The sequence below is a fragment of the Pleurodeles waltl genome, chromosome 9 (assembly GCF_031143425.1).
Source record: "Pleurodeles waltl isolate 20211129_DDA chromosome 9, aPleWal1.hap1.20221129, whole genome shotgun sequence".
Taxonomy (NCBI): Eukaryota; Metazoa; Chordata; class Amphibia; order Caudata; family Salamandridae; genus Pleurodeles; species Pleurodeles waltl.
Genome location: NC_090448.1, coordinates 957,627,259 through 957,653,768, shown reverse-complemented (window position 1 = coordinate 957,653,768; position 26,510 = coordinate 957,627,259). Strand labels below are relative to the sequence as shown.

At 47.8% G+C, this 26,510-nt stretch overlaps 1 protein-coding gene across 3 annotated transcripts in view; it reads right to left on the bottom strand.

Moving 5' to 3' along the window:
• Nucleotides 1–26,510, bottom strand: part of PPP2R5C (protein phosphatase 2 regulatory subunit B'gamma) — a 1,141,542-nt gene that overhangs the window by 493,014 nt on the left and 622,018 nt on the right. For all 3 annotated transcript variants that reach the window (XM_069208343.1, XM_069208345.1, XM_069208344.1), the window contains 2 exons: nt 22,019–22,027; nt 4,857–4,890 (listed from right to left, as the gene is read on the bottom strand). In XM_069208343.1, coding sequence (XP_069064444.1) covers nt 4,857–4,890; nt 22,019–22,027 — 43 coding nt within the window. The remainder of the gene's footprint in view (nt 1–4,856; nt 4,891–22,018; nt 22,028–26,510) is intronic.

The following is a 26,510-nucleotide window of genomic DNA, read 5'->3' as shown; positions in this document are numbered from 1 at the left end:
GTTAGGTCCTTGAGTGTGTGTTCCTCATCTATTGCCTGTGTGTGTACAACAAATGCTTAACACTACCCTCTAATAAGCCTACTGCTCGACCACACTACCACAAAATAGAGCATTAGTATAATCTATTTTTGCCACTATAAGCCTCTAAGGGGGTCCCTTGGACTCTGTGCACACTTTCTCTCACTTTGAGATAGTATATACAGAGCCAACTTCTTACACTGGGTCATTATTACAGCCATAGGAAGCTTCCTCAAAATCCATGCTGTTTGACGCATGCAATTAAAGATACATTTTTTTTTTTTTTAAGTGCACAAATGCTTTGAGTGACAAACCTTGTGAAATGGTGCAAGCCAAAGGTAGATGCAATAGTATGTCCATTACAGCCTTAGTACGCTGCTTCTGATTGTACATATCAGTGATCATGACCTTTAAGGGGGCACAAGCACTTTAAGTAACAGTACATGTAGGGCGGAGCGAGCTTAAGTTAAATAAAAACAGAAATGAACGTGATCAGGTACTTATAGTCTAAATGCTTCCTAACGCGCATCCACTTGCAGGGATCAATCCCTCCCAACGTCCAGAGTTCTTGCCGGCGTTGTGCGAGGGCGCCATTTTATAGGAAGACTGTTATTCTGTCCTCTTTTTATTTCAAGGGAGGATTAGGTATGGGCGGCAAATGCGAACGCCGCCATTTTGAAAAGGTTCATATGTACATTTGTATTACCTAAAATTTATATAGACCGATTCATGCTCAAGGGCCTATCCTATACCTGTAGTGTTGCGTATTTAGGTAATCTGTGTGCAAAAGGGCACACCACTCAACGCTGGATTTACCTATCAGAATATAACCCACATCAACCTAATTTCACACTGTCCTCGCTAGGCTGCAGAAGCATCTTGTTCCTTTATATGAATCCTCTCCTCATCCTTGGTGTTATGTGGTTGAGTGATAAAGGATAGTAGGCTGATGGATTGTTCAAATTGGAAAGGAGACACCAACGATGAGAGGAAAGCAGTTTTAGTTCTCAACGCCATCTTGTCTGGGAAGAAACACAAACAGCGATTGGACAGACAAAACTTGTATGTCACTGAATCCGCAAGCTTAGGAGATGGCAACCTAGGAAAACAGTTTTTAACCCAATAGCATTGGCTCAAACCGAGATTTCATAAGAACCAAATAAAATTTCCAGAGAGGTATTACAAGAGGGGTTGCTTGATGCACATTTGTCAAACCTTTAGGAAATACTGTCAGCACCAGAGATTATAATTAAACAGCAAAGGTTTCATCTGGTAAAACAGAGGAAAGTAGACAGTGCCAAGGGATATCAAATGACTGTAGCCAATGCATAATCCTGGTTGCACCAAGAACAGTGCAAACTGTAGTATGTTGGCAAGGGATACTTCTAAAGGATCAATCTCCTCAAGGCATGCAACAAAATTGTTCCATCTCCAAGACTAAACAGACTTAGTTCTTTCGGTGTGTCTCCATTTCACTAAGACCACCACATTTGGAAGGTAGCTTACAGGCACTCAGATTTCATGGTCAATCTCACTGAATAAAGGTGTAGGCTGTGAAGGTTAGGGCACAGGGACCAGTGCCCCTGAATGGGACAACAGGTCCATTCTGAGTCGAAGACAAAAGGGACCCACAATTAACAGGTGTAAAAGGACTATGTAACACACCCTCTGTGGCCAGTCCCGAGCAGTAGGAAGGACTTGGGCTTGGTTGTGGCAAATCTTCCTCCACCCAGAGGAATCAAGGAAATGGCAGAAATGTGTAGTCAAGGGGAAACTTCCACTCTAACTGAAATGCAACCCTCAAAAATCCGTTTGAAGGATGTATGAGGGCTCCAAACTTTGAGCAATGGGTGTTGTCTCCAGTGGCAGATAGATCCATGTGAGGTGTACCCCCCCCCCTCAAAAGGGCAGGGGGATTCTGTACTCACTAAGGATGGAAGGATGGAGAAGCCACTTACGGTTGGCAGGAACATGTCAAACCTGCCAGATGGATGGCCACCATCATCAGGCAGTGCTAGTGTGCCCAGGGTGAGAGTCTCAGGGTTTCCTGACAGAGTCCAAGCCCCAACTCCTTACTGCTTGTTCAAGTACCATATTGTGGCCATACTGTTGATTAAGACATGGACCGACTGACCACAAAGTGCCAGGGGGAAGGCCATCAGAGCCAGACAAATCACCCTCATTTCCATAGTAATGATAAGACAACTCTGCTCTTCTAGAGACCAGAGACCTCTAATCTCCAGGTCCTTGAAGTATGCTCCCCACTCTAGATTGAAAGCACCCAACACAACAGTGGTCACTGCTGGGGGGAAGCAGATAGGTATTCCTCACAAAAGATTCTCCTTTTCCCTCCAGCTGAACTCTGCTGCAGCATTCCTGGAGAGATAAATGGGTTCTTCCATATTCCCTTGATGTTGGAACCAGCACTTGTGAAGTAACCACTGCAGAGCCCTTATATGCCAGCATGAACAACTGATCGAAACGATGGAAGAAGCCAAAAGCCCTAGCAAAAGAAGGACATTCAGAACTGAGACTCAAGTTCCTATCCGAAACATCGGTATCATACATGCATGCCCCATATGCACTGTGCAGGATGAAAATTCTTACTTACCTGTAACTGTAGTTCTCCAGTATTGCAATCTTTCAAAGATTCATATGCTTGAATCCTTCCCCATCGTTGAAATGGGAGCTTCCGGTATATTAAAACAGCAATATAGAAGCTACTGCAATGAAAAAAAGGCCCAACGGCTTTCACTTTAGTAGCCTATCTTTGTCTCTATGAGTAAAAAGGACCAAAGCATGTCCCAGCCAATCAGGCTCCCCCCCCCCTAGAACCCTCCTGAGAGGAGCTCCATTCCGTCAGATTTTCCCAAGCACGAGTGCCAGAGTATCTGAAGAAAACAGGTAACGGTGAGCTTCCCAGGGGAGTGGGGAGGGTCGCATGTGCATCTATGAAAGATTCCAATACTGGAGAACTACAGTTACAGGTAAGTAACTAATTTTCTTACTCCAGTATTGGAACTTTCATAGATTCACATGCTTGAATCAGAAAAGCAAGCAGTAATGGAGCACATTGTATAGCATATATCCATACATATACATGTGGTGTATATATATATATATATATATATATATACACACACACACACACACACCACACAACATACATATATAACCAGAATCACTTTAGAAAAAAGATCATGCAGGAGAGATACAATATTAGATAAGCAATAAACATGATGAAAGAACATCACCTTGACCAGAGAAATAAGAAATATCACAACCTTAAAGGAAGAAACAATGCCATACAATGTCCGCAAAATAAACTGGGCTGGCGGGAAAAAGGAATAAAGAAAGACAATAGCTCACCGTTACTGGAATAGATGTCGTAAAACCGCTTGTCCTACCGCCACATCACCCTGCTGAGTTTCTTCTAAACAGTAATGTTTTGCAAAAGTATGCGTCGACTTCCAAGTGGCTGCCCTGCAGATGTCCTGAATGGGCACTCCTGCAAAAAGCGCCATGGATGCAGCCATTTTCCTTTTTGAATGCGCACGCGCTGGATTCTGTAAGGGCTTCCCTGCTGCTGTATGACAATAGTTAATCGTGGAGGCTATCCACCTTGCAATCCCCTGCTCGGACACTGCTCGGCCTTTATGCGGAGCACTAAATGCCACGAAAAGCTGGTTTGATTGTCTAAATTGCATAGTTCTATTGAGATAAAACTTCAGGCACCTCTGAACATACCAGGAATGCAGAGCGTGCTCCGCCGGCATCAATGGAGTTGGGAAAGAAGACTTCAGTACCACCGGCTGGTTTATATGGAAATCCGACAGGACTTTAGGTATGAATTTTGGGTTTGTTCGTAAAATTATCTTGTCTCTCTTGAACTGCAAGAAAGGGTCTTGGATAGTGAATGCTTGAATCTCGCTCGCTCTTCTGGCTGAGGTAAGAGCAAGAAGGAGAGAGACCTTACAGGATAGAAATTTCAAATCCGCTTTGCGAATTGGCTCAAACAGTGGTTTCATTAATTGAGACAAGACCAAATTAAGCTGCCACGATGGAGGAGGCCTGACTGGAGGGAATTACCTGAACAGTCCCTTAAGAAACAGCTTTATGACCCTTGCACACAACAAAGGAGGTACGTTATCTGCACACCTATAGTGGGAAATCGCTGCTAGGTGGACCTTAATCGAGGAAATAGCCAAACCCGATCTGGCCAGAAGGAGAAGAGAAGGAAGTATTTGCTGTGGCAATGAATAGAAAGGATGCACCTGAGCCTGTGTACACCATGTGCAAAACCTTCTCCACTCCAGATGATAACATCTGCTGGTACTCTCAGCTGTAGCCATGGCGAGGATGGCTCTACAATCCAAAGGTATATCTAGATGTTCAAACTCATGGTGTTCAGGAGCCAGGCTGTCAAGTGAAGTGAAGCTGGATCTGGGTGGAGAATTTGGCCCGCGCTCATTGTTAGCAGGGAGGGCATCACTGGTAGAGGGATGCTGTGGTTCTGTGAGAGGAGAAGGAGCTCTGTGTACCAAAACTGGCAAGGCCATGCACGAGCAATCAGAAGGAGCTTGCAGCGTTCGATCTTGATCTTCGCCAGAACCCTCGGTATTAGGGGAATGGGAGGAAAAGCGTTAGCATAAATTCCTGACCATGACATGGAAAACGCATTCTCCCAAGAGCTCTGATGGAGATACCGACTTGCAAAGAATCTGCATTTCCCATTCTGCTGGGTGGCAAAGAGATCCAGGTTTGGTTTTCCCCATAGGGAGAAGACTTGATTCAACACTCCTTGATCCAGCTCCCATTCATGGTTGGACGAACGAGACCTGCTCAGAGAATCCGCTATGATGTTCTGTACGCCTGGGACATGTTCCGCTCGAAGGTTTATCTGGTGGCTGATAGACCATTCCCAAATGCGCTGAGATTCTTGTAGTGTTGTCCGTCCGAATGTGTACTGATGAACCTTTCATTTTTGGAAGAAAAGCGCAGAGCGCTAATCAAACAGCTTTCAATTCGAGTTAATTGATGTGAAAGACCTTCTGATGAGGTTTCCATTTGCCCCTGACTCGTAGGTGCTGGAGGAAGGCACCCCAACCCTCCAGAGAAGCGTCTGTAGTAATCACCCATGGAGCTTGTTTGGGGTAGAAAAGAAAGTCCCCTCGATAAGTGAGACTCCTGAGTCCACGAAGTTAGAGGTGATATAATGTGTTTCGTTATTCTGATGACATAGTCGAAAGACCCCCTGGACTGCGTCCACTGAAGGTCTAGCTGCTCCTATAGGGGCCTCATTCTGAAATGACAGAAAGGTACCAGTGGAATGTAGGAAGACATCATCCTTAACAGGGACTTGAAGAGGCGAACTGAAACATACTTTCTTTTTTGTAAGCGCCTCGCGAGGGATATGAGCTTTCTCCGTCTGTCCTCTGTAGGAGTTGCATTGTTGGTGGAAGTGTCAAATATCACCCCTAGAAATGTTCTCCTTTTTAATGGCTAGAAGGCTGACTTTTCACTGTTGACTGTTAAGCCTACGCTCGTGAACAGCTTGATGCAAGCGCATGTGGACTTCCGTGCCTGAGGCCTGGTCTCGGCCTTGACCAGCGAACTGTCCAGATACGGGAAGACTTGATGGTTCTGCCTTCGGAGGAAAGCTGCTACTGGAGTCACGCACTTGGTAAAGATTCTGGGGGCCGATTTCAGACCAAAGGGTGACACTTTGAACTGGAAATGGTCTCCGGCTACTACAAATCTGAGTTATTGCCTGTGGCAAGGGTGTATAGGGATATAGAAATATGCGCCCTGCAAATCGAGGGTGGACATGCAATCTCCCAGGTTGAGAAAGGACAGGATGTCTGTTAGGGTGATCATACGGAATGATTGTTTCTTGAGATAAGTATTGAGATCCCAGAGGTCTAGGATTGGGCACCACCTCTTCTGCTTCTTTCGAACCAGGAAGAATCGAGAGTAGTATCCCTTTCTTTTGTCCTGATGAGGAACTCTCTCTAGAGCTCCCTTGAAGAGCATTGATTTGACTTTCTGCTTGAGTAAGTGCAAGTGCTTTACCTTTTGAGGGGGGGGGGGGTCTTGTAGGAGGGTACTGTAAGAATTCCAAAGTATGGCCAAACTGAATGAGATTTAAGACCCTTGGTCTGATGTTATCTTTTGCCAATTGTGAAAGTAAAGAGCAATCCTTCCCCCTAGTTTTGTATCCAAGGGAAGACTCACAGCCGGAGACCCCAGAAAGTCATTCTCTGCGTCCTGTGTCCTTCGCTTGCCTTCCAGGTTTTCCTCTCTGTGAAGGTCTTGAATAAGCCGCTTGCGGAAGCAGTCTCTGTTGGAACTGGGGACGAAAGGACTGAGAAGCCGCAAAGACAGAGGGGTACCTATATTGTTGGAATCCTCCTCTACATGATGGAAACCCCAGACCCCTCGCTCCACGAAAAGGCTGTCTTTTAAACTGCAGCGTGCAAAGGGAACTGGCTGTATCAGTATCCATTTTCTTTGACTAAAGTGTATCATCAACGTGCTTCCCGAATAGGGCTTCACCATCAAAAGGAAGGTCCTGAATTTTGTTTTGAACCTCCGGTCTAAACGAAGTCGCCCGGAGCCAACCCTGCCTTCTTAGAACCGAAGCTCCTGCCATCTGTCGGAAAGCCGTGGTGGTGATATCCATCGCACAGTCTATAACTTCAGCAGAAGACCTCTTGCAAGACTTTCTTGGCTTCCAATTTAGAGTCCTCTGGCAGCTGATCCAGATAGTGAGCAATATCCGCCCATAGCTGTCTATCATATCTGCCTATGATAGCTAAAGAATTAGAAGCTCTTACAAGCATAGCCAAAGAAAAGCACTTCCACATATTATACAGCCTCTACCCTCCTTGTATTGTGGAGTAGAGATTGGCAACGAAGGGTTTCTGGATCTACGTTGTGCCGCTTGGGCAATGACTGAGTCCGGTTTGGGATTGCCCTGAGGCAGGACGGAGTGTCTTTCGGGGCCTTGTCAAGGTGAGGCAGAACCAGGGTGGCGGTCGCTGGGTTGTTCATTACCTTGATGCCCTCATCCCAAATATAGTCCACAATTGGCATAGACTTCACACTTTTTTTAAATAGCTCTTTGAAATCATACAAGAAACAGTCCATCTGTTTCGTGGGCATGGGCAGCTAAAAACTCTTTGCAGCTCTTTCCAACAAGTTGTGAAAACACCCGATGTCACCAGGAGCGGAATCCACTGGAACCAGGGAGGGTGAGGACGGTGTCGGATTAGGATAATCATCCCACTCTGTTATGGCATCTGGCAATTCTCCCTTCTCTGTCATTATCAGATGAAGACAGATCTTGTGTTGGGATGGAAACTGGCGTTTGTGGTGGTGCATGCAATGGCTGGACCCACGGATGAACCGGAGTAGAAAGAAGAGGCACAGAAGATGCTATAGAAGGTTGCTGTACTTCCAAGCCAGCTGGCGGAAACCGCCTTCTATAATCATCCAACATCAGTTGTAAGTCAGCTATGAGCAATCCTGGCAAATAAACTATCTGTTCCTGATAGGGATACTGCTGTGGTTGGGAATAAAATTAGTTTGGATCATGCTGTATGTCCTCCTCTAGATCCTGGCACTTCACATGTAATTCTGATGGGCTATGAGCAATCTCAAAATGGCCCTCGACTTGCGAATCTTCATGTTCAAAGAGATGTGTAGTGTAGGAAGTTGGCTCTGTATATACTATTTCAAAGAGAGTAACAGTGTGCACAGAGTCCAAGGGTTCCCCTTAGAGGTAAGATAGTGGCAAAAAGAGATAATTCTAATGCTCTATTTTGTGGTAGTGTGGTTAAGCAGTAGGCTTATCAGAGGGTAGTGTTAAGCATTTGTTGTGTACACACACAGGCAATAAATGAGGAACACACACTCAAAGACAATTCCAGGCCAATATGTTTTTGTATAGAAAAATATATTTTCTTAGTTTATTTTAAGAACCACAGGTTCAAGATTTACAAACAATACTTTAAATGAAAGGTATTTCATTCAGGTATCGTAGGAACTTTGAATTATCACAATAGCATGTACAGTTTTGTGTAAAATGGCAATAAGTTATTTTAAAAGTGGACACAGTGCGAAGATCAACAGTTCCTGGGAGAGGTAAGTAATTGTTAAGTTCACAGGTAAGTAAAACACCTACAGGGTTCAAAGTTGGGTCCAAGGTAGCCCACCGTTAGGGGTTCAAGGCAACCCCAAAGTTACCACACCAGCAGCTCTGGGCCGGTCAGGTACAGAGGTCAAAGTGGTGCCCAAAACACATAGGCTTCAATGGAAATAGGGGTGCCCCGGTTCCAGTCTGCCAGCAGGTAAGTACTCGCGAATTCGGAGGGCAGACCAGCGGGGTTTGTAGGGTACCGAGTGGGGGGGGGGATGGGCAAGCAGGCACAGACAGTACACCCTCAGCGGCACAGGGGCGGCCGGGTGCAGAGTGCAAACAGGCGTCGGGTTTTCAATAGGAATCAGTGGGGAGACCCAGGGGTCTCTTCAACGATGCAGGCTGGCACAGGGGTGGCTCCTCGGGGTAGCCACCACTTGGGCTAGGCAGAGGGTCGCCTGGGGGTCGCTCCTGCACTAGAGTTCGATTCCTTCAGATCCTGGGGGCTGCGGGTGCAGTGTGTTTTTCCAGGAGTCTGGTTCCTTGAAGCAGGCAGTCGCGGTCAGGGGGAGCCTCTGGATTTCCTCTGCAGGCATCGCTGTGGGGGCTCAGGGGGGTCAACTCTGGCTACTCACTAGCTCGCAGTCGCCGGGGAGTCCTCCCTGTAGAGTTAGTTTTCCACAGGTCGAGCCGGGGGCGTCGGGTGCAGAGTGGAAAGTCTCACGCTTCCGGTTGCTTCTTTGTTGCAAAGTTGCAGGTTTGTTGAACAGGGCCGCTGTTCTCGGGAGCTTCTTGGTCCTTTTAGATGCAGGGTAGTCCTCGGAGGCCTCAGAGGTCGCTGGACCCTGTGGGATGCGTCGCTGTTGCAGTTTTTCTTGAAGTGGGGAGACAGGCCAGTAGGGCTGGGGCCAAAGCAGTTGTCGTCTCCGTCTTCACTGCAGGGCTTCAGGTCAGCAGTTCTTCTTTCTCTTAGGTTGCAGGAATCTATCTTCCTCTGTTCAGGGAGCCCCTAAATACTGAATTTAGAGGTGTGTTTAGGTCTGGGAGGGCAGTAGCCAATGGCTACTGTCCTTGAGGGTGGCTACACCCTCTTTGTGCCTCCTCCCTGAGGGGAGGGGGGCACATCCCTATTCCTATTGGGGGGAATCCTCCAAAATCAAGATGGAGGATTTCTAAAGGCAGGGGTCACCTCAGCTCAGGATACCTTAGGGGCTGTCCTGACTGATGGGTGACTCCTCCTTGTTTTTCTCATTATCTCCTCTGGACTTGCCGCCAAAAGTGGGGGCTGTGTCCAGGGGGCGGGCATCTCCATTAGCTGGAGGGTCCTGGGGCATTGTAACACGAAGCCTGAGCCTTTGAGGCTCACTGCTAGGTGTTACAGTTCCTGCAGGGGGGAGGTGTGAAGCACCTCCACCCAGAGCAGGCTTTTGTTTCTGTCCTCAGAGAGCACAAAGGCCCTCACCACATGTGGTCAGAAACTCGTCTCTCAGCAGCAGGCTGGCACAGACCAGTCAGTCCTGCACTGAAGGATTGGGTAAAATACAGGGGGCATCTCTAAGATGCCCTCTGTGTGCATTTTTTAATAAATCCAACACTGGCATCAGTGTGTGTTCATTATTCTGAGAAGTTTGATACCAAACTTCCCAGTATTCAGTGTAGCCATTATGGAGCTGTGGAGTTTGTTTTTGACAAACTCCCAGACCATATTCTTAATATGGCCACACTGTACTTACAATGTCTAAGAATAGACCTAGACACTGTAGGGGCATATTGCTCATGCAGCTATGCCCTCACCTGTGGTATAGTGAACCCTGCCTTAGGGCTGTAAGGCCTGCTAGAGGGGTGGCTTACCTATGCCACAGGCAGTATTTTGTGTGCATTGCATCCTGAGGGGGATGCCATGTCGACTTTGCCTTTTTCGCCCCACCAACACACACAATCTGCAAAGGCAGTGTGCATGTGTTAGGTGAGGGGTCCCTTAGGGTGGCACAACATATGCTGCAGCCCTTAGGGACCTTCCCTGGTCACAGGGCCCTTGGTACCACTGGTACCTTTTACAAGGGACTTATCTGTGTGCCGGGGGTGTGCCAATTGTGGAAACAATGGTACATTTTAGGTGAAAGAACACTGGTGCTGGGGCCTGGTTAGCAGGGTTCCAGCAGACTTCTCAGTCAAGTCAGCATCAGGCAAAAAGTGGGGGGTAACTGCAACAGGGATCCATTTCCTTACATGTAGGTACCAACGCTGATGCCCTACTCGAAGAAGTAGCCAGTGGCGAAAGTAAATCAGACTTCTTATGTCTTAACTCTCGTCGATGGCATAGTCAACGGCAGCGCCGGAGACAGCACTGACGACGGAGAAAGTCTCGTTGACGAGGAAGCCGACGACCGTAGCACCATCGTTGACGGTCTCACCGGCAGCATCGTCGACAGAGAGGCGATGGGTATACTGATCGTCGAAGTGACCGCAAACGCCGTATACAAGGACATCGTCGATATGAGCATCATTGAAGAGGAAGCAGCCGTAGAGACAGTAGACATTGTCGTAGTCAACAAAGAGGCTGTAAACACCCCTTTTGACACTGCTGTTGACGATGCTGTTGTCGCAGATTTTCCAGATGGCTTCTTAAAGACCTGTTTTTCCACAGGCGGTGGCGCGGGAGGCTCAGAAAAGGCTCTTTTGCTGCGTTCTGAGGAGACAGAACCTTCCTTAGAGTGTCTTTTCAATAAAATAGAGCTCCTGTATGGAGAACTGGAAGGACTTCCAGCTTTATATACACCTCTTTGGTCTTTTTATGAGCTTTTCTAGGTGGATCCTCAGAATGGTGAGTTTGAGGAGATCTGCCTCTTTTTTGTAACTTTCTTGATTAGGAGGAGGACTCCTCACTGTCAGAACCAGACACTGGGTTTGATCTGGATTTCAACTTCTGGTGCCAAATCAGAAGCCTACCCTTTCTGTCCTGGAGGGTTTTGTTAGAAAAGGTTCAGCATACCTTGCAGTCTTTTGCTACATGGTCAGGATAGAGGCAGTAAATACAGTCTTTGGGTGGGTCTTCAAAGTGAAGTCTTTTCTTCCCACAGGTTTTTCAGGCTCTAAAAAGTATTGTCTATTCCTTATCTGACATGTCAAATTTTGACAAAATACAATTCCTTTAGGCAAAGTAAGAAGAGGACACCTTTCTTGCAGGTGAAATCCACTTTCTTTGAAGACAAAGCAGTAGAGATAGACTTCTCTGGCGATTTGACAGAGCAGAGCTCAATGGAGACTCCCTAGCATGACATGCGGTAGAAAACCTGAGGGAATGGAGCTTCCCTCAGGAGGGTTATAGAGGGAGGGGAAGCCTGAATGGCTGGGACTTGCTTTGGTCCTTTTTACTCATAGAGACAAAGATAGGATTCTAAAGTGAATGTCTTTGGGCCGTTTTTCATTGCAGTAGCTTCTATATTGCTGTTTTAATGTACCGGGGGCTACCATCTCGACAAAGGGGAAGGATTTAAGTATGTGAATCTATGAAAGTTCCAATACTGGAGTAAGGAAAGCTCAGAGCAAGATGGTATTCCATACCACCCAATTAACAGGAGGTACTGAGGGGGGTCCAGATTAAATGTGGGGCAACTGAATGAAAAGCCCAAGTCGAACACCTGCAAAGCTGTCGAGCACAAATGATGGGGCACCAGCTTGGGTGACTTGGTTTTCGTCAGTCATTCAGGTACAGGAAGAATGAGATGCTCAACAGTCTGAAATGAGCCACCAATAATGTCAATATCTTTGTTAAAAATACTGTTGCTAATGTCAACACAAAAGGATGTACTGTGCACTGGGAATAGGTAGTACCCACCAAAACCCTCAAGTAATTCCTATGGGATTGCAGGATCGGAATATGAAAGTACAAGCCTTCAATTCCAATTCTGGACCCCGAGAATAAGGATCGGCCACAAAGCAATATACTTACTGGTAACAATCAAGTACAAAGAGAAGCACCCTTTTTTTTTTGTTATCATTTTTTTTTATTGTAAACACTGTAAAATGATACAGAACCCAAAGGGGACCAAGGCCCCATCAGCAGCAGCGAACAGTGATACACAATGAATCAAACGATATAAGGAACAAATAAATACAGATATTATTGATCGTGTTTTTGAGACATAATACATTAATTAAAAAAGGTAAAAGATGAAAATTAGAGGATGGGCAGAGTGCCGTACCATGGGACATTTGGGGAGGGCAATGGAGGGGAGGAAGAGCAGGCTATCAGAGTAGTGAAGGTAAGGGTACGAGGTCGTCTAACCACTCAGTGGTAAGAATGTTACGTCTCGCTATGGTGAGGCCTGGAATCGGGTCATGCTGTGACATCTATATACAAAGCGCCAGTATAGGTCGGGTTCTGTTGTGGCAGAGTGCAAAATATCAGGGTCTCAGTGTGTCAGGACATCGTAACTTTAAAACAGCGGACCAACTGGGGTCGTTGAGGCTTGGGCCTTCACTCAGTGTGATTCATGCTTGGCGCTCTGTACCACTTCTGGGGCCCAGAGAGAGACTGCTACGAGAGTGTCATACTAGGGTCCGATCACTGTGAAGAGAAGCAGAGGGGAGAAAGAAGAAAAGAGAAGGAAAGAAGAAAGAGTAGGGGAGGAGAGGAAAGAGGGGGAAATAATGGAGTCCACATGAGGGGGGGGGGACAGATAGTGTCGGGCGGCCTACGATCATCCTGCAGTGAGGAAGGGGGGTCCACACCTGATTAAAGATTTGAGTTTGGTCTTGCAGGTTATAGATAATTTTTTCATGCATAGCAATGCGGGTCATAGCTATGATCCATTCCTCCGGGGTTGTGGGAGTCGGCGATCTCCAGTAACGAAGGATGCAGAATTTCGTGGTAGCTAGCGCCGTGTGTAACAATTTTTTTTGTGATCTGGAAAGATCTGGGAGAGAAGTCATATCTTGCAGTAGTATGAGAGAAGGTGGAGTGGTGATGGAAGCAACAAACTCGGCCAGAGTAGAGTCCACCACGGCCAACAGGGGCCGAACTGTTGGGCAATTAATCAAGATGTGTATCAGATCACAGCACGTCTCAGTACATCGTCAACACTTTGCGTGCGGGAGAACCCCTGTCTTATGTAATTTCGCTGGGGACCAGTACCAGTTATGCAGGACCTTAAAGAGGCAGAACTTTAGACACGCCTCCCGGGTGCCCCTGTCCAGAGCCTCCAGGATATCCTCCAAGTCTTTTGGGTCTAGAGTCCGCTGTAGGCGGTCCTGCCACTGTAAGCGTAGCTTATCTAGAAGAGGTTGGGAGTAAAGCTGATGGGTAATTAATTCGTAGAGGCCCGCCATAACTCCCCTATGCTGTCCCCATTTCCGTAGGTAGGACACCACTGGTGAAGGTTGGAGCCCCGTCAGGTAACGTCGGCTCCCTGGTACAAGCAATGCTTAAGTTGCAGGTATCTCCACTCTTGCCTCGGCTGAAGGCCGAATTCGTCCTGCAGCCTAACAAAAGGTTTAAGTGTGTCATTTTCCAAGACCTGATAAAGTTCATGGATACCGGCCTTATTCCATCGTGGCCAATTGAGCACCTCGCCACCTATCCGTAGTCCACTGTTATTCCACAGAGGAGCCTGAGCGTGTAGGAGAGGATGGACCCCAAGCAGGTGGTGAGCCCTTCGCCAGGCTGCCCGGGTCGCCTTCAGAATCGGGTTCGTCAAGCTAGTAGATGGGAGGTCATCGCGATAAGGTCCTCTGAGTCTCTCATTCGAGAAGAGCAAAAGTCCCTCCAGAGCCACCCACTGTGGCAGGTCCGATACTTCTGGCAGAGTGTGGGACAGTTGAGACAGATGTAGTGCTAGTGAATAGTGCTCCACTGAGGGGAGTCCCATTCTCCTATGGGAGCGGCAGGCTAATAACTTGGCGGGCGCGAGGCGCGATCGTTTAGAGCCCTATACAAATGCTCCGATGATATTATCTATGCTTCGTAGTGTAGAAAGGGACACTTAAGGGGAGAAACCCCAAGATATAGGTAAAACTGGGCACTGTGACCATCCTGCCCGCCTGTACCCTACCCCACATGGAGAGGCCCAGTTGGTTCCATTTTGCAAAATCAAGTTTCATTTGTGCGATGAGGGGATTGATATTGTCCGCCACCATGTGTACCAGGCCCGGATTGACTAGCACTCCCAAGTATTTGGGGCATCTCGGGGTCCAACGGAATGAGAAGCCTAGGAGTGCTGCTCTTGTGGTCACACGCGAAAGTAGAAGCGCCTCGTTCTTGTCCCAATTGATACGATAGCCTGAGAGGGGCGCAAGTCCATCAATTACCTCCAGCAGAGCTGGTAACGATCGTTCGAGGTCCGTCAAGGTTAAAAGGACATCATTGGCGTATAGATAGATTTTGGAAATACCATTCGGTAGTGTAAGGCCGGTTATGGAAGAGGAGGAGCGGGTGGCTGCAGTTATGGGTTCCAATGCTAGTAGAAACAAGAGGGGTGAGAGATGTCATCCTTGTCGTGTCCATCTACGGATGAAAGAGGGGTCCGAGAGGAAGCCTCCGCAGTTAACTCTTCCCATAGGCTGGTCATATAGCAACTGTGTCATCGAGATGAATCTGTTACCCAGACCAAATCTTTCCAGAGTCGCAAACAAATAGGGCCACTCTATACAATCAAACGCCTTTTCGGCATCCAGAGCCAGAGCCAGTGCTGACTCCGGGAGATCCTTGGAGATCCATAAAGTATGGCATAGGGTACGTAGATGGTTCTAAGAGGTGCGGCCCGGCACAAACCCCACCTGTGTAGGGTGAATCAGGGACGGTATGACTTTACGTAATCTATTTGCCAAAATACTAGCTAGGATTTTGAGGTCACCGTTTAGAAGAGGGTAATTGCTACACAACAGGGCATCTCTCCCAGGGTTAGGTATTATGGCTATTGTGGCATTGTTGGAGATGGCCCATAGGTTTTCTGACTGACCGGGTTCGTTCAAGGCTGCATGCATAATGTCAGTCGCCTCTGTCCCCACCCATTTGTAAAATTCTGCCGGGAGCCCATCCTCCCCGGGTGATTTGTGGTAGGGTAGGTCGGCGATGACTCTCTCTACTTCCTGTCTGCTGATTTCCCCCTCCAGGAGGCCACGCCTGTCATCTGATAGAGAGGGTAGATCAAGATCCGCTAGAAAGGTTGTGATTTGGGCAGGGCTTGGCATAGTCTCTGGTGTGTAGAGATTCTGTAAAAAGACACAAATTTGTTTGCTATAGCCTGGGGATGTGTTATTATTTCCCCAGAGGAAGCACGGATGGCTGGAATAGCAAGAGCAGCCGTCCTCTGGCGTAGCTGAGCTGCCGCAACCGCCCTGCTTTCTCGCCCTGTTCATAGTGCCTCCCCCATAACCTCTGTAAAACATACTCAGCCTGGGAAGCGTATAGCTCATTGAGGGCCATTTGGGCGCGTATTGAGTTCCGGCGCACTGAAAGTGATGGGTGAGTAGTATATTGTCGGATAAGCCGACGAATGTCAAGTTCCAGTGCCGCCTGTTGCTCCCTCCTGTCTCTGTTCGTTAGCGCAGCATCTCGCATGAGTTGCCCCCGGATCTTTGCCTTGGCCGCAGCCCACATCGTACGGCTGGATGCAACAGTGCCTAGATTATCTTGGGCAAAGGTGGATGCATGATCCCTTAGCTGTGTCTTGCCCTGGGGGGAGCGATATCGGTGGACTGCAAATCCCCATGGCTTGCGGCCCGGGGAGACCAGGCCCATTTGGATAGCGACACCAATAGGAGAGTGGTCCGAAAGACCACCTTCTAGTATGCAGCCATCATGGGCATAGGCCACAAGGTCTGGAGATATAAGAAAGTAATCAAGGCGAGATTGGGTGCCGTGTACTGGGGAGAGAAAGGTATATTCTTTGTCATTCCGATCGGTCATCCTCCAATGGTCCACTAGGCCGTTGTCCGACATTATATCGGACTGTAGGGCTCTGTCGGTGTTGTTACTTATGTCCAGGGGTCCCGGTCCTGTCCTGTCCTGTCCAGTATAGCGTCTCTAACTATGTTCCAGTCACCCCCTATCACATAGCGGGATGCCCCTATCTCTGTCAGAAGGTGGCTGATTTGTAGGAGAAAAAAAAACGCTTGGAGCCAATTGCCGCATAGACAGAACCCACACACAGTGAGGAGTCTCATATCTTTAGTTTAGCAAATACATAACAACCTTCTGGGTCAGTCCATGATTTAGTAACTATAAGGGGGAGGCTTTTACGCAGCAATAAGGCAACTCTGCATTTTCGAGGGGTATTCTCCATGTCCGATAGGATTGGACTGCAACTGAACAGAGCGGTGCCCACCCAATCTCTTTGCAGTTTACCGGACACCAGTCTGTCTAAGTGTGTCTCCTGCAATAAGGCTATATCAGCCTGCTTGGAATTGAGGTAAGACAAGACTTTTTTCCGTTTTATGAAGTGGGTGAGGTCGTTTACGTTCCATGATACAATCTGCAGTGACGTTGAGGGTGATATGTTCGGCCAACCATTCTTGTTCCTTATAGGAGTCAGGAAGGGTGTGGGGCTATAAAGAAGGAAGTAAGGATGGGGGAGGAGAGGGTAGAGGGGGAACTTACTGCTGCCTCTAGGGGCGGGGAAAAGAGGGGGGAGAGGAGACAGGAGAAAAGTAATAAGAGGAGGGGAAGATAAGGGGGGAGAGAAAAGGGGGAAGGGGAAGAGGAGGAAAATAAAGGAGAGGAGGGTGGGGGAGAGAGGTAGGAAAAGGAGGGGAAAGGGGGAGAAAAAAAAGAAAAGGGAGTGGCAAGAGAAGAAGAAGAGAGAAGGAAAAAAAGAATAAAAGAACAGAACCGAAGAAAGTAGGGAGATCGGAACAAAAGTCTGGCGTTCTCGATCTATAACCTGCGGGTCCCAACCCAGGCCTAAAGAACTTTGACGCCCGTCAGCGGGCCCCAGACCAAGGGAGGTGGCGCACATTGGGCCCCTCTGAAATCTGCCTCCTCAACAGAGTGCAGAGCTAAGCGTCATTGGGTGGGGGGCGAAACAGTGCGGGGCGTAGTCCGCGCACGTGTGAGTCTGTATCTTGGGTCAGGGCACTGCTTCGTCTTAGGAAGGGGGGCAGGAGGAGGTATACAGGACGGGAGGGTGCTGTATAGTTCAGCAGGGATTTAGGGATTAAGATCCCGACTATGATTACATCTAGAAGGACAAAACTGCGAAGACAGCGTAGGTCTAACTTGTCTAAGTAAGAAGGAAGGGAATGGGGGGGTAGAGAGGAGGGAACTAGTGGGGGGGGGGGGCTGAACTGGATCGGGGAAGATGTAGTGGAGCACTTCACTGCCGTTTTATATCCGGCAGCTATGATAACATGTTACAGCACGTATTGATAATCAAATATTAACCATCGAAAAACAACCAAACTTGGGGCAGATTGCTAACAAATGGGAACAATGGGGCAACTCCAAATAGGTACCTAGTGTCCTTAAACAGATAGAGCAGAAGTTAAGCTATTGAAAAGGCATTTCTTATGAGCTACGGGGATATACAAAAATATGTGAAAACAAACTGAAATAGTGGCCACCCCAGAGTAAAGCGTTTATGAGGTCACAACAGCGGATACTCATCTCTCCGCTTCATCTTCCCAACAGTTGGGCCCATGCAGCTTTTCTGGAGATCTCTTGACCAGCGATGGCAAGGGTCCCTTAAAGACACAGCATTTTCTTGTCCTCAGGTGGAAGCTATTATGGGTTTCAGAGGAGAGCGGGATTTGTCTATCTCTGCTATCTGCGTGTACAGCGCTACCGCCTGGAGCACCTAACCCCTGTCATCGTGGTTCTTCGTGAGTCCCTCTAGGTCTCTCCCCCTGACATGGGGGGCCTACGGTGGGTCTTCCCCCAACCTCGGATGCGGTGTCAGATGGGTGGTCCTCGGGGGCAGTCCCCGCGGGTCCTGGGGGATCTGAGTCGTCGTGTCCATGGATTGGGTCTGATCCCGGAGCCCCTCTAGGAATGATCTCAGGTCTTCCAGGTCATAGGATTCTCTCGATTCCCCGTTTTTGGTGATCAACATCCTGGCCGGCTCGAGCAGGCCGTACTTCACATCCAGTTTGCGAAGGTGAGGGCGGAGAGATAAGAATGCCTTCCTCCGATCGTTAGTCTCTTTGGAAAAGTTGGCCGTCAGTCCGATCTCCAGGTTGTCAGACCTAAGTGTTCCCTGTGCTCGGGCTGCCTGTAGTAGTTGGCGGGCCTGCGTGTGGCGCAGCAGACAAGCTATAATTGGGCGGGGGCAGTTGATGCCATCATGTCTCTTAGGACCCAGTCTGTGCGCCCTTTGGAATTCTAAAGGAGGGTTGAACGTTGTATCAGTGAGTTTGGGTTCAGTCTCCCGTAGGTAGGAGTATATGTCCGCCTCTTCGACATTTTCAGGGAACCCAAGGAGGCGAATATTTTTCCTGCAGCTCCTGTCTTGCAGGTCTATCAGTTTGCTACGAAGGTGTAGAAGTTCCTGGTCTCTGTCAGCCCAGGAGGCGACTTGTGACTCCACTGTTGTCACTCGCTGGTCTAGTCCGGAAACTAGTCTGGAAGCCCGCTATGTCCAAGCGCATAGATTTTGTCTCCGCCGTCAGCGAGGTCATGGTACTGTCCATACGTTCCAACCTGGGGCTTACCACCGATATCTCCTGCAGCATACGGTCCATCGTCGCGCCCTAAGTGGCGTCTGCCATACTGGTGTGTGAAGGGGGTGGGTGTTCCTCTGCGGGCAGGACTTTCTGGTGGCACAGGGCTTCCGAAAAGAGTAGTTGCCGGGGTGACTTACCCAGTGGTTTGCTCCCTGGCCTGCCCCTAGGCATTGCGGGTTCCCCCGTGCAGGTAGGGATCTGAAGGATGTCCGTTTGTGATTCAGCAAATTGGGGAGGGTGGGGGGTGGCAGGCTGCCAATGCAGCAGAAGGAGGAGGTGGGGGAGAAAGGGAAGATAAGCCGCCTTCAGTGCAGTGGTCAGGAGACATTCATATTGGTGATGGCACCAAGAGACCAGTAGGCATAAGTCCGGGACATAAGGCTGTGCGTGAGGAAGCAGGTTCAGTCTCCTGAGGGAGTCTTGAGGGGGGAGCAATAAATCAGCGAGCCCGCAGTACCTTGGGTCAATTACAGTTTACCAATGTTTGTCAGTACAATAGCCCACGGGGGCTGCAATACAGGGGCAAAGTTGGGGTCCGCCAGCTCCGCAGTCTGCGCATCTAAAGATCTCCCCTTGGTTGGTCGATCAGGGGCTCCCCCTTCACAATGGCCGCAGGGTTGTAATGTCACTCCGTGGTACCTGTAAGGGCTGTAGTGGCAAAGAGCCCTGTGTCCAAATGTTAAGCCGGGGTATCGGTCCACCTTCCCTGGAGGGGAGAGGGTGAAAGTGCAGGGTGCTTCGTTGTGTTGCTAGCACTTAGTAGAGTCCCAATTAATTTGCAGGCCTCCGGACACCAGGGCAGGTCCAGGTGCGTGTGTAGGTAAAGGTGCAAGTAACAGAGTAATCAAGTAACCCCAGCTTTACGGGGGGGCCATTGTGAAGCTAGGGCAGGCCTAAGATGAGTGTGGAAGTGGGTGAGGACCTGTAAATGGGTGCAGTTGATGTCTTCGCTCACCCGCTGTGTCCGTTAGTTGCGGCTGTTATCAGGCATCCAGGGTCCGCGGGGAGGCCTTCTCGAATCTCTCCCCCCAGTCAGGATGGTCCGTGATGCAGCAGTCTCCCGCAGGCCACCAGAACTTCACTGCTGCCCTCGTGGAGCAGGGGCACTCCAGGCGCGTGTGGAGGGAGAGAGAGGAAAGGCGAGGAGGCTCTTGGTCACCCGCAACGCCTGATGTCCTCCGAGCCGGGTCACACAGTCACGCGAGGCCGTGGCTCCGTTTCTTATCTTAGGCCGTCATGTCGTCAACTGTCTCCTCGGTCGCTATGGGGAGAACGGTAATCCCCACACACACGTCGGGAACCCCGTGTACCGCCGACCTCCAGCGCTCGCTCCGTAGGTGGTAGAGGGGTCATCAGCACGCCGCCAACCCCAGCCCAAGGCCCGCCGACCAGCGGAGCTCGGCTCTCAGGCGGCCATCACTATACGTGGCCAGACCACGACCCTCAGAGAGTATCACCCTTAATCCAGTTCTGTTCTGGTATCCTTTCTGTCGCCCTTTTCTGCAGCAGGATTTATACCTCAGGCTGTAGGATCTGCAAATGTTCTTCCAAGACCAGAGAGGGGCAGGAAGGACAGGTGGATGGATGCCGGTAGAAGGGTATGATGTACTTCTTCAAAATTAGTAGTACCCAGAAGTCCGAAGTGATGGCTTTCAAAGGCCTGCAGAAAACAGGGCAACCTTCCTTCCATCAGCATGTCAAGCTCCTTACGAGACAAACTAATGCTGCTTCCCTGGTGGTGCTTTATGGTGAGGGGTGGAAGAGGAGGAAGGAGTGAACTGTTTGGCACAGCACTCACCTTTCCTTCTGTACTGTCACACAAATGGGTTTCTTTGCTGCTACTGATCAGGCCTGGAGATTTGTAATTTCTTGGGAATCCCCTTTAGAAGGAGACTGGCGTCTTGAAGGGACAAAAAGTCCTAAGAGCAAACTGCAATCATAATGAACATACTATCACTCTACCTCATTTGAAATACTATAGTACTGCGTCTGTTTTTTGCCTGAACAGTCTTGATCTGTCAAAGGGTATGTCTAACAATGTGTTTTGTGCACCAGAGAACCCTGTGAACCGTAGCCATGCTTGGCATATTAAGTTCACAGATGTGCCCACTGATCTGGCCACACTGTATAGGCCAGCATACAGTACATGTCTAGAGGCAGCCTGACCATTCCACTCCACTTCGGAAAAGTTATCGTTTAACTGGTCAAGGAAATTTGGCATCACCACAAGCTGCCATGCCCCAGAGAGCACGGCATATCTCTGTAACGGACAGCCAGCATTAAGGGATCTTAGGGCTGTTCTGTAAGCACAAAAACCCCTTTTGCTCTATGTCTTCCAGGTGTTTCGGCCCCCTATCAGGAGGATGTGTTGGAAAATCCCCAGGATTGCATTTGAATGTGGAGAAGCTCTGCACTACCAAGCTTTCTGGTGACAGGTGAATGGTTAAGGAAGCTCAGAATCCCTGTGGCTTGCCACACCCTCTATAACCATTAGGCAGGATGCCTGGAATCCTGTAATGAGGTCAGTGTTAATGTTTGGAGATGTGTCCTCTCAGAGGGGAAGCACAGATCCACCACTGTCATCTTCCTGGGACACAGTATTAGAATCAGGCACTTTAGTGTGGTGTACGGCATATTGTTCTTCCTCCATAAGACTGAGTGCGTCTTTCCTGGAGTGAAGGGTTCTGACTGACAATAGGGTTTCAGGTGAGGGTTGTGGCCCTATCAATGCCAAGTGTGGTGCAGTCATACACCGACTCAAGTAAGGATGTAGCACCGATGATGGATCATCATACACTGACTCAGGCTGGGCTGTAGCACGGATGTTGGACTTGGCATAGAGGCATTCCTGACTGGCGCTGGCATTTCCACTGACGCCAGTTTCCAAGTTAGTGGGTGTAATATGGCCCAAAAGATGCACATAGCGCAAGATAATAACCCCATATGGGCCTGCAACCAGTCTCATAGCCAAAAGGTGCTCCAGAGGGAACTGCCATCTTACTAAAGACTTCCATCATGGTCTGCATGGAGGACAACAGATCCATCCCTGGCTTCAAGTACTCCATGAACATATGCACAGATGCCAGTTTGGGAGGAGGTGAGTGGAAACAACAGCATTGGCTTCACCTGTGCGGGTGATATTCAAAGTTAAGGAATCTGAGGGTAGAATTATCCATCAAAAATTCAGCAAGGCCCCTAAACATGACAAATCTAGAGTTTCAGATGTGGGTGTTCAGCGTTTAACTTGAGCATAAGGACTTGATGGCATGTGCAAAACCTTTAGCTGGGCGAGAGGATCACAGATAATTTTTCTGTGTTCATCAATTAACGCAGGGAAGGCGCATGGCCAGCCAAGCATAAGATAACTTACATATAGTGATTTGTCATCTACATGTGAAGTGATTTTTAAAGAGTTGTATACTTTAACAGGTTACTACTTGCTGTCCTCTCCCACTGTTGCTTCATACGGAATGCTTCCAGAGCAGATCAAAAATAGTTTTGCTATGGGTTTAAATTGTTCAGTTTCATTTGTGCTATTTCCGTCAATATGTGTTGATTTAATGAAAGATCAGAGGTATTCTTCAGTTTGGGACACAGCTTAAGAAATGTCTGACTTGACAGGAACTGCCACACCAGATAAATTCAAATCTTATGTGAGCCTTCAATGCACAAGTAGGGAGCTCGAAATGTTGACTATAAATGTTGCAGACAGCCAAATCAAGCAATTTTGATTGTTTCACTTAATGTGCTAAATGAATCTAAGTTCACTGTTCCAAGAACAAGAAAAATAAGTAGAATGTAGGGCTACAGGACAATCCTCTTGTTAGGAGCAAAATGCCCTCACACAATCCACTCCGATGTCATGCTTCATCGTTGCGCAATGTCTGACGGGCACCCCAAAGGGGGCTCTTTGCCAGAGATCTTTATTCAATAATCGAGTGCCCAAACCAGAGTAGTGGCAAATAGTGCACCATCAATTGGCACACTACAAACAGGAGAGCAAAAGGAAATAGAACTTAAAATTGGCTCGAGAACCCTAACCACTAATTTTATTAATTGAGGAAGAGTCTAGGTCAAGGTTAAAACACGGGGGAGAGTGAGGACTGAGATAATGCTCATTTAGTCTCACAATCACAAATCAAAAAGGGAGGGGAGAAAATTATCTAACACCCATGTGAAATGGGTCAACATGTTTCGCGTCTCAGTGGTCCATCTGGACCCAGTGACGCTTCATCAGGACCAAAACATCAACACTTCTTTGTTGCACATTTAGACTACAATTGGTCTAAAACTATTAAGTTGCCATACTCCAATCACTTTCTCTAATGTACTGTACGTTACACTAGTCAAGTCTAGAGGTCAACCGTCCTAAATTAGGGATCCAGCTCTACAGGAGTACACGTGCCATGAGATAGGTGCTATAATTGGAAAAGGCTGTGTTCCTGAAGTGGTGGTAGCAGGAGGCAGGTGATGTCATGGGAGCATGGTAGGCTCTTGGTAAAGATATTGTTTTGTCTCTGTTGGACCCGCTTAGAGATAGGTCAAGTTGATGAACTGATTGAAGTTTTGATTTTGTAAATGCTTCTCTGATGCACTGCTGACCCAGTCTGAGGACTGCAGAATCGAAAATGGATTGTGAAAAGGGCTACAAAAAAAAAAAAAAAAAAAAAAAGATGAGGCGAAAAATATGCGCACCCCACAGCCATTCTGCAAGGACTACTGCACAAATGTACTATGTACAGAACTGCTGTTGGGGAGATTAGGCAGTGTGTGCATTATTGGTGTGCTTAATAAACACTCAATGTTCACCTTATGGGATATTTTTGTTTTAACTGCTAACATAACGTGTATTTCAACACTTTCAACGGCATTCCATTAGAAAGTTGTGCATTCAAAAATTGAATCTCTGCATTATCTCATTATTCTGAAAACTGGGCATTCAGCTACTTCCCCTATAAGTACTGAAATTAACTAAGGTTCCCCACTTGGCATTTGAAAAGAAAAACGGCTTGGAACAGTAAAAAAGAAAAAATGTCCCAATCTGTAAAGAAATATGTGAAGCAGATATGAGGTAGTAATTTATGCTTGCACTTCACTCCCACCGTTTACACAGTTTGGGATCTGTTCTGTGCCAGAGGGTTGCATGCACCAATGCTGTGCTATACTGTACCTATTCTGTGTGTGAAGGAGCAAAGCACTGAAGCTGCCTAATCTGTACTTATTCTTTGCTAAGAAACAATACAGCTGTTCAACAATCTATGCTGTATGTATTCTATTAAGTGAAGCTTGAACAGATCCTGCCTGTTTGTGTATGAGAAAAACCTGTGGTGCTATTCCGAAGTGCTTTGTTCTTTGACCTATTCAGAGTGTAAGGGATGCTTTAGTTCCTAAATTCCTACTGCCACCTGTGCTACACTCCCATGCTGAGAGAGGGAATCCTTTGCTGCTCCGCCCTGTGATATTGCTGTTCTGAGTACGAGGGAAGCGTGAATGCCCTCTCTCTAAACTTCACCTGCTCTATTTGAGAGAGAAACCTGCATTGCTGCTGAAGCTGTACACGAGAACAGCTTGCAATGTTGCACCTAGAGTGTGGTGTGTGTTAGCATGCATCATCGCTACTTGTTCTATGCCAGATCTGTACTATGCCAAAGACAACACAATCAGTCCTTCAGATCTCATTTTGGATTGGCAAAGTGACTTTTTTTGTTTGTTTTTTCCCAATCAGGATTTGGGAAAGAATTTGTCAGTGACAATACCGAATATAATTGTAAGCCCTTGTAAAGTGGTATACCATATACCTAGGTCCTGTAAGTTAAATGCTGCTAATGGGCCTGCAGCACTGCTTGTGCTATCCTTTAATCATGTCTCAAGTCTGCCACTGCAGAGCCTGGGTGTGTAGTTGTACTGCAACTTCGACTTTTCATTTAAAACCCTTTGGCTAGCCCTAAGCTCCTCTTTTATCACACATCTCCCCTAAGGTCAGCCCTAGGTAGCCCATAGGGCAGTGTGCTGTGTAAAGTAACAGGTACAGCAGGTACACTTAGGTTTTGCATGCCATAGTAGTGGAAAAACACCCACAATTGTTTTTCACTACTTTGAGGCCTACTCCTCTCACAGGGTAATATTGGAAATTTCTTAATACACCATTATGCTGTAATCCCTGAATGAGAAGGAGTAGATATGTCATGTTTCTATATTACTGGAATAGTAAGGACAAATCCTATTTAATGGTAAAGTTGGATTTAACATTATTTTAAAAATGTCATTTTTAGTAAGTGGACATGTCTCTGCTCCTACAGCTCTCTATGCCAGCAGCCTGTCTCCAATACACGTCTGGAGTAGGTGACAGCTACATTTTGCGCATTCCCTCTAGATAGCTACAAACAGGACGGTTGTGTGTGTCTGAACACTCATCTGCATTCTGATGGCTTTTCTGGGACTGGAAGGGAGGGTGGGACTGACCTCTAAACAGGCACTGCCTGTCCCTACATAAAAGGGCTGATTACCCCCTACTCAGTCTGGAGCCAGGAGGTGAGGAAGAAAGGGCCTCCGTGCACTTCAAAGACCCTTCTTTGTAGTCACCCCAAATTCAAACGTACAACCGGATTCAAGTACTGGGTCTTTGACCCCACCAAACCAGACACTTCTGGACCTACATCTGGACTGTCAGAAGAACTGGTGTGCTGCATCAAGGACTGTCACCCTGCTCAACTGCTGACCTGGAAGGACTCCTTTTCTGTTGTGCTGCCTGCCACTCTCCAACCCTGCTAAGGGAGAGCTAAACTCTACCTTGCACCCAGAGTGATGTCCAAGGGCTTGCCTCCAGTGGCTTGAGAGTCAGGGATAGCAAAGTCTCTACCCCTTGCTCATGTGCATGGTTCACTGGAAGTGGACCTGGATACTTGCAAAAGAAAAAGTGACATCTCCAGTCTGCTTGGAGTGGAACTGATGCATCAACCCTGTTGCAGGAGTAGAATTGGCTCATCGCTCTCAGAACCAACTTTTCACATTGAGAGCAAAGCACTCTAAACCATGCATTGCAGCAGGTTGGAGAGATCGACACATCCTCTTGACTCTAAAGAAAGCTAGCACATCACACTTGGGAACTAACAAATCTCAGTGCTTCGTCTTTAGAATTGACAGATCACCGCATGAAGAAAATCAACGCATCACCTCAACTGCAGGCCTGACAAAGACGCATCACTCGTCTGCACCCTGCAGCACGCTGTTGCTAACAGGCTCAAAGTACTCTGTTCATTGGGCCTGTTAGGCGCTTGCTCAAAGTCTGCAATCCATCGCAGTTAGCCTGATTTTGCCCCAGGGTCCAGCGTGACCAGATAACATCCATTGGAGCTTATTGTTTCTAAGTGCTAGAACGCTTTTTATTCTTTAAATATTCATAACTCAACTTCTAGGAGAAAAGAGGGTAGTAAGGGTGAGAGGCGCCGCACCTCTAGGTAGTAAACAAAAAGTTTTACAGAATACAGAAGTATAAGCGAAGTTTGGTGCAAAGCGGCCCGGTGCCTTACTACCCGGTAGGCACCAAACGGGTGCTAGAAGTACCCTAGAACAAAGTGGGACAAGATGGCCACAGCACACAGAGAGTAATGTCCAACAGTAAAACGAGAATAGGTAATCCTGGTGTCGTAATGAGTTGGGAGAAGTATGAAGTTGAAGCGAGTCATAAAGCTGT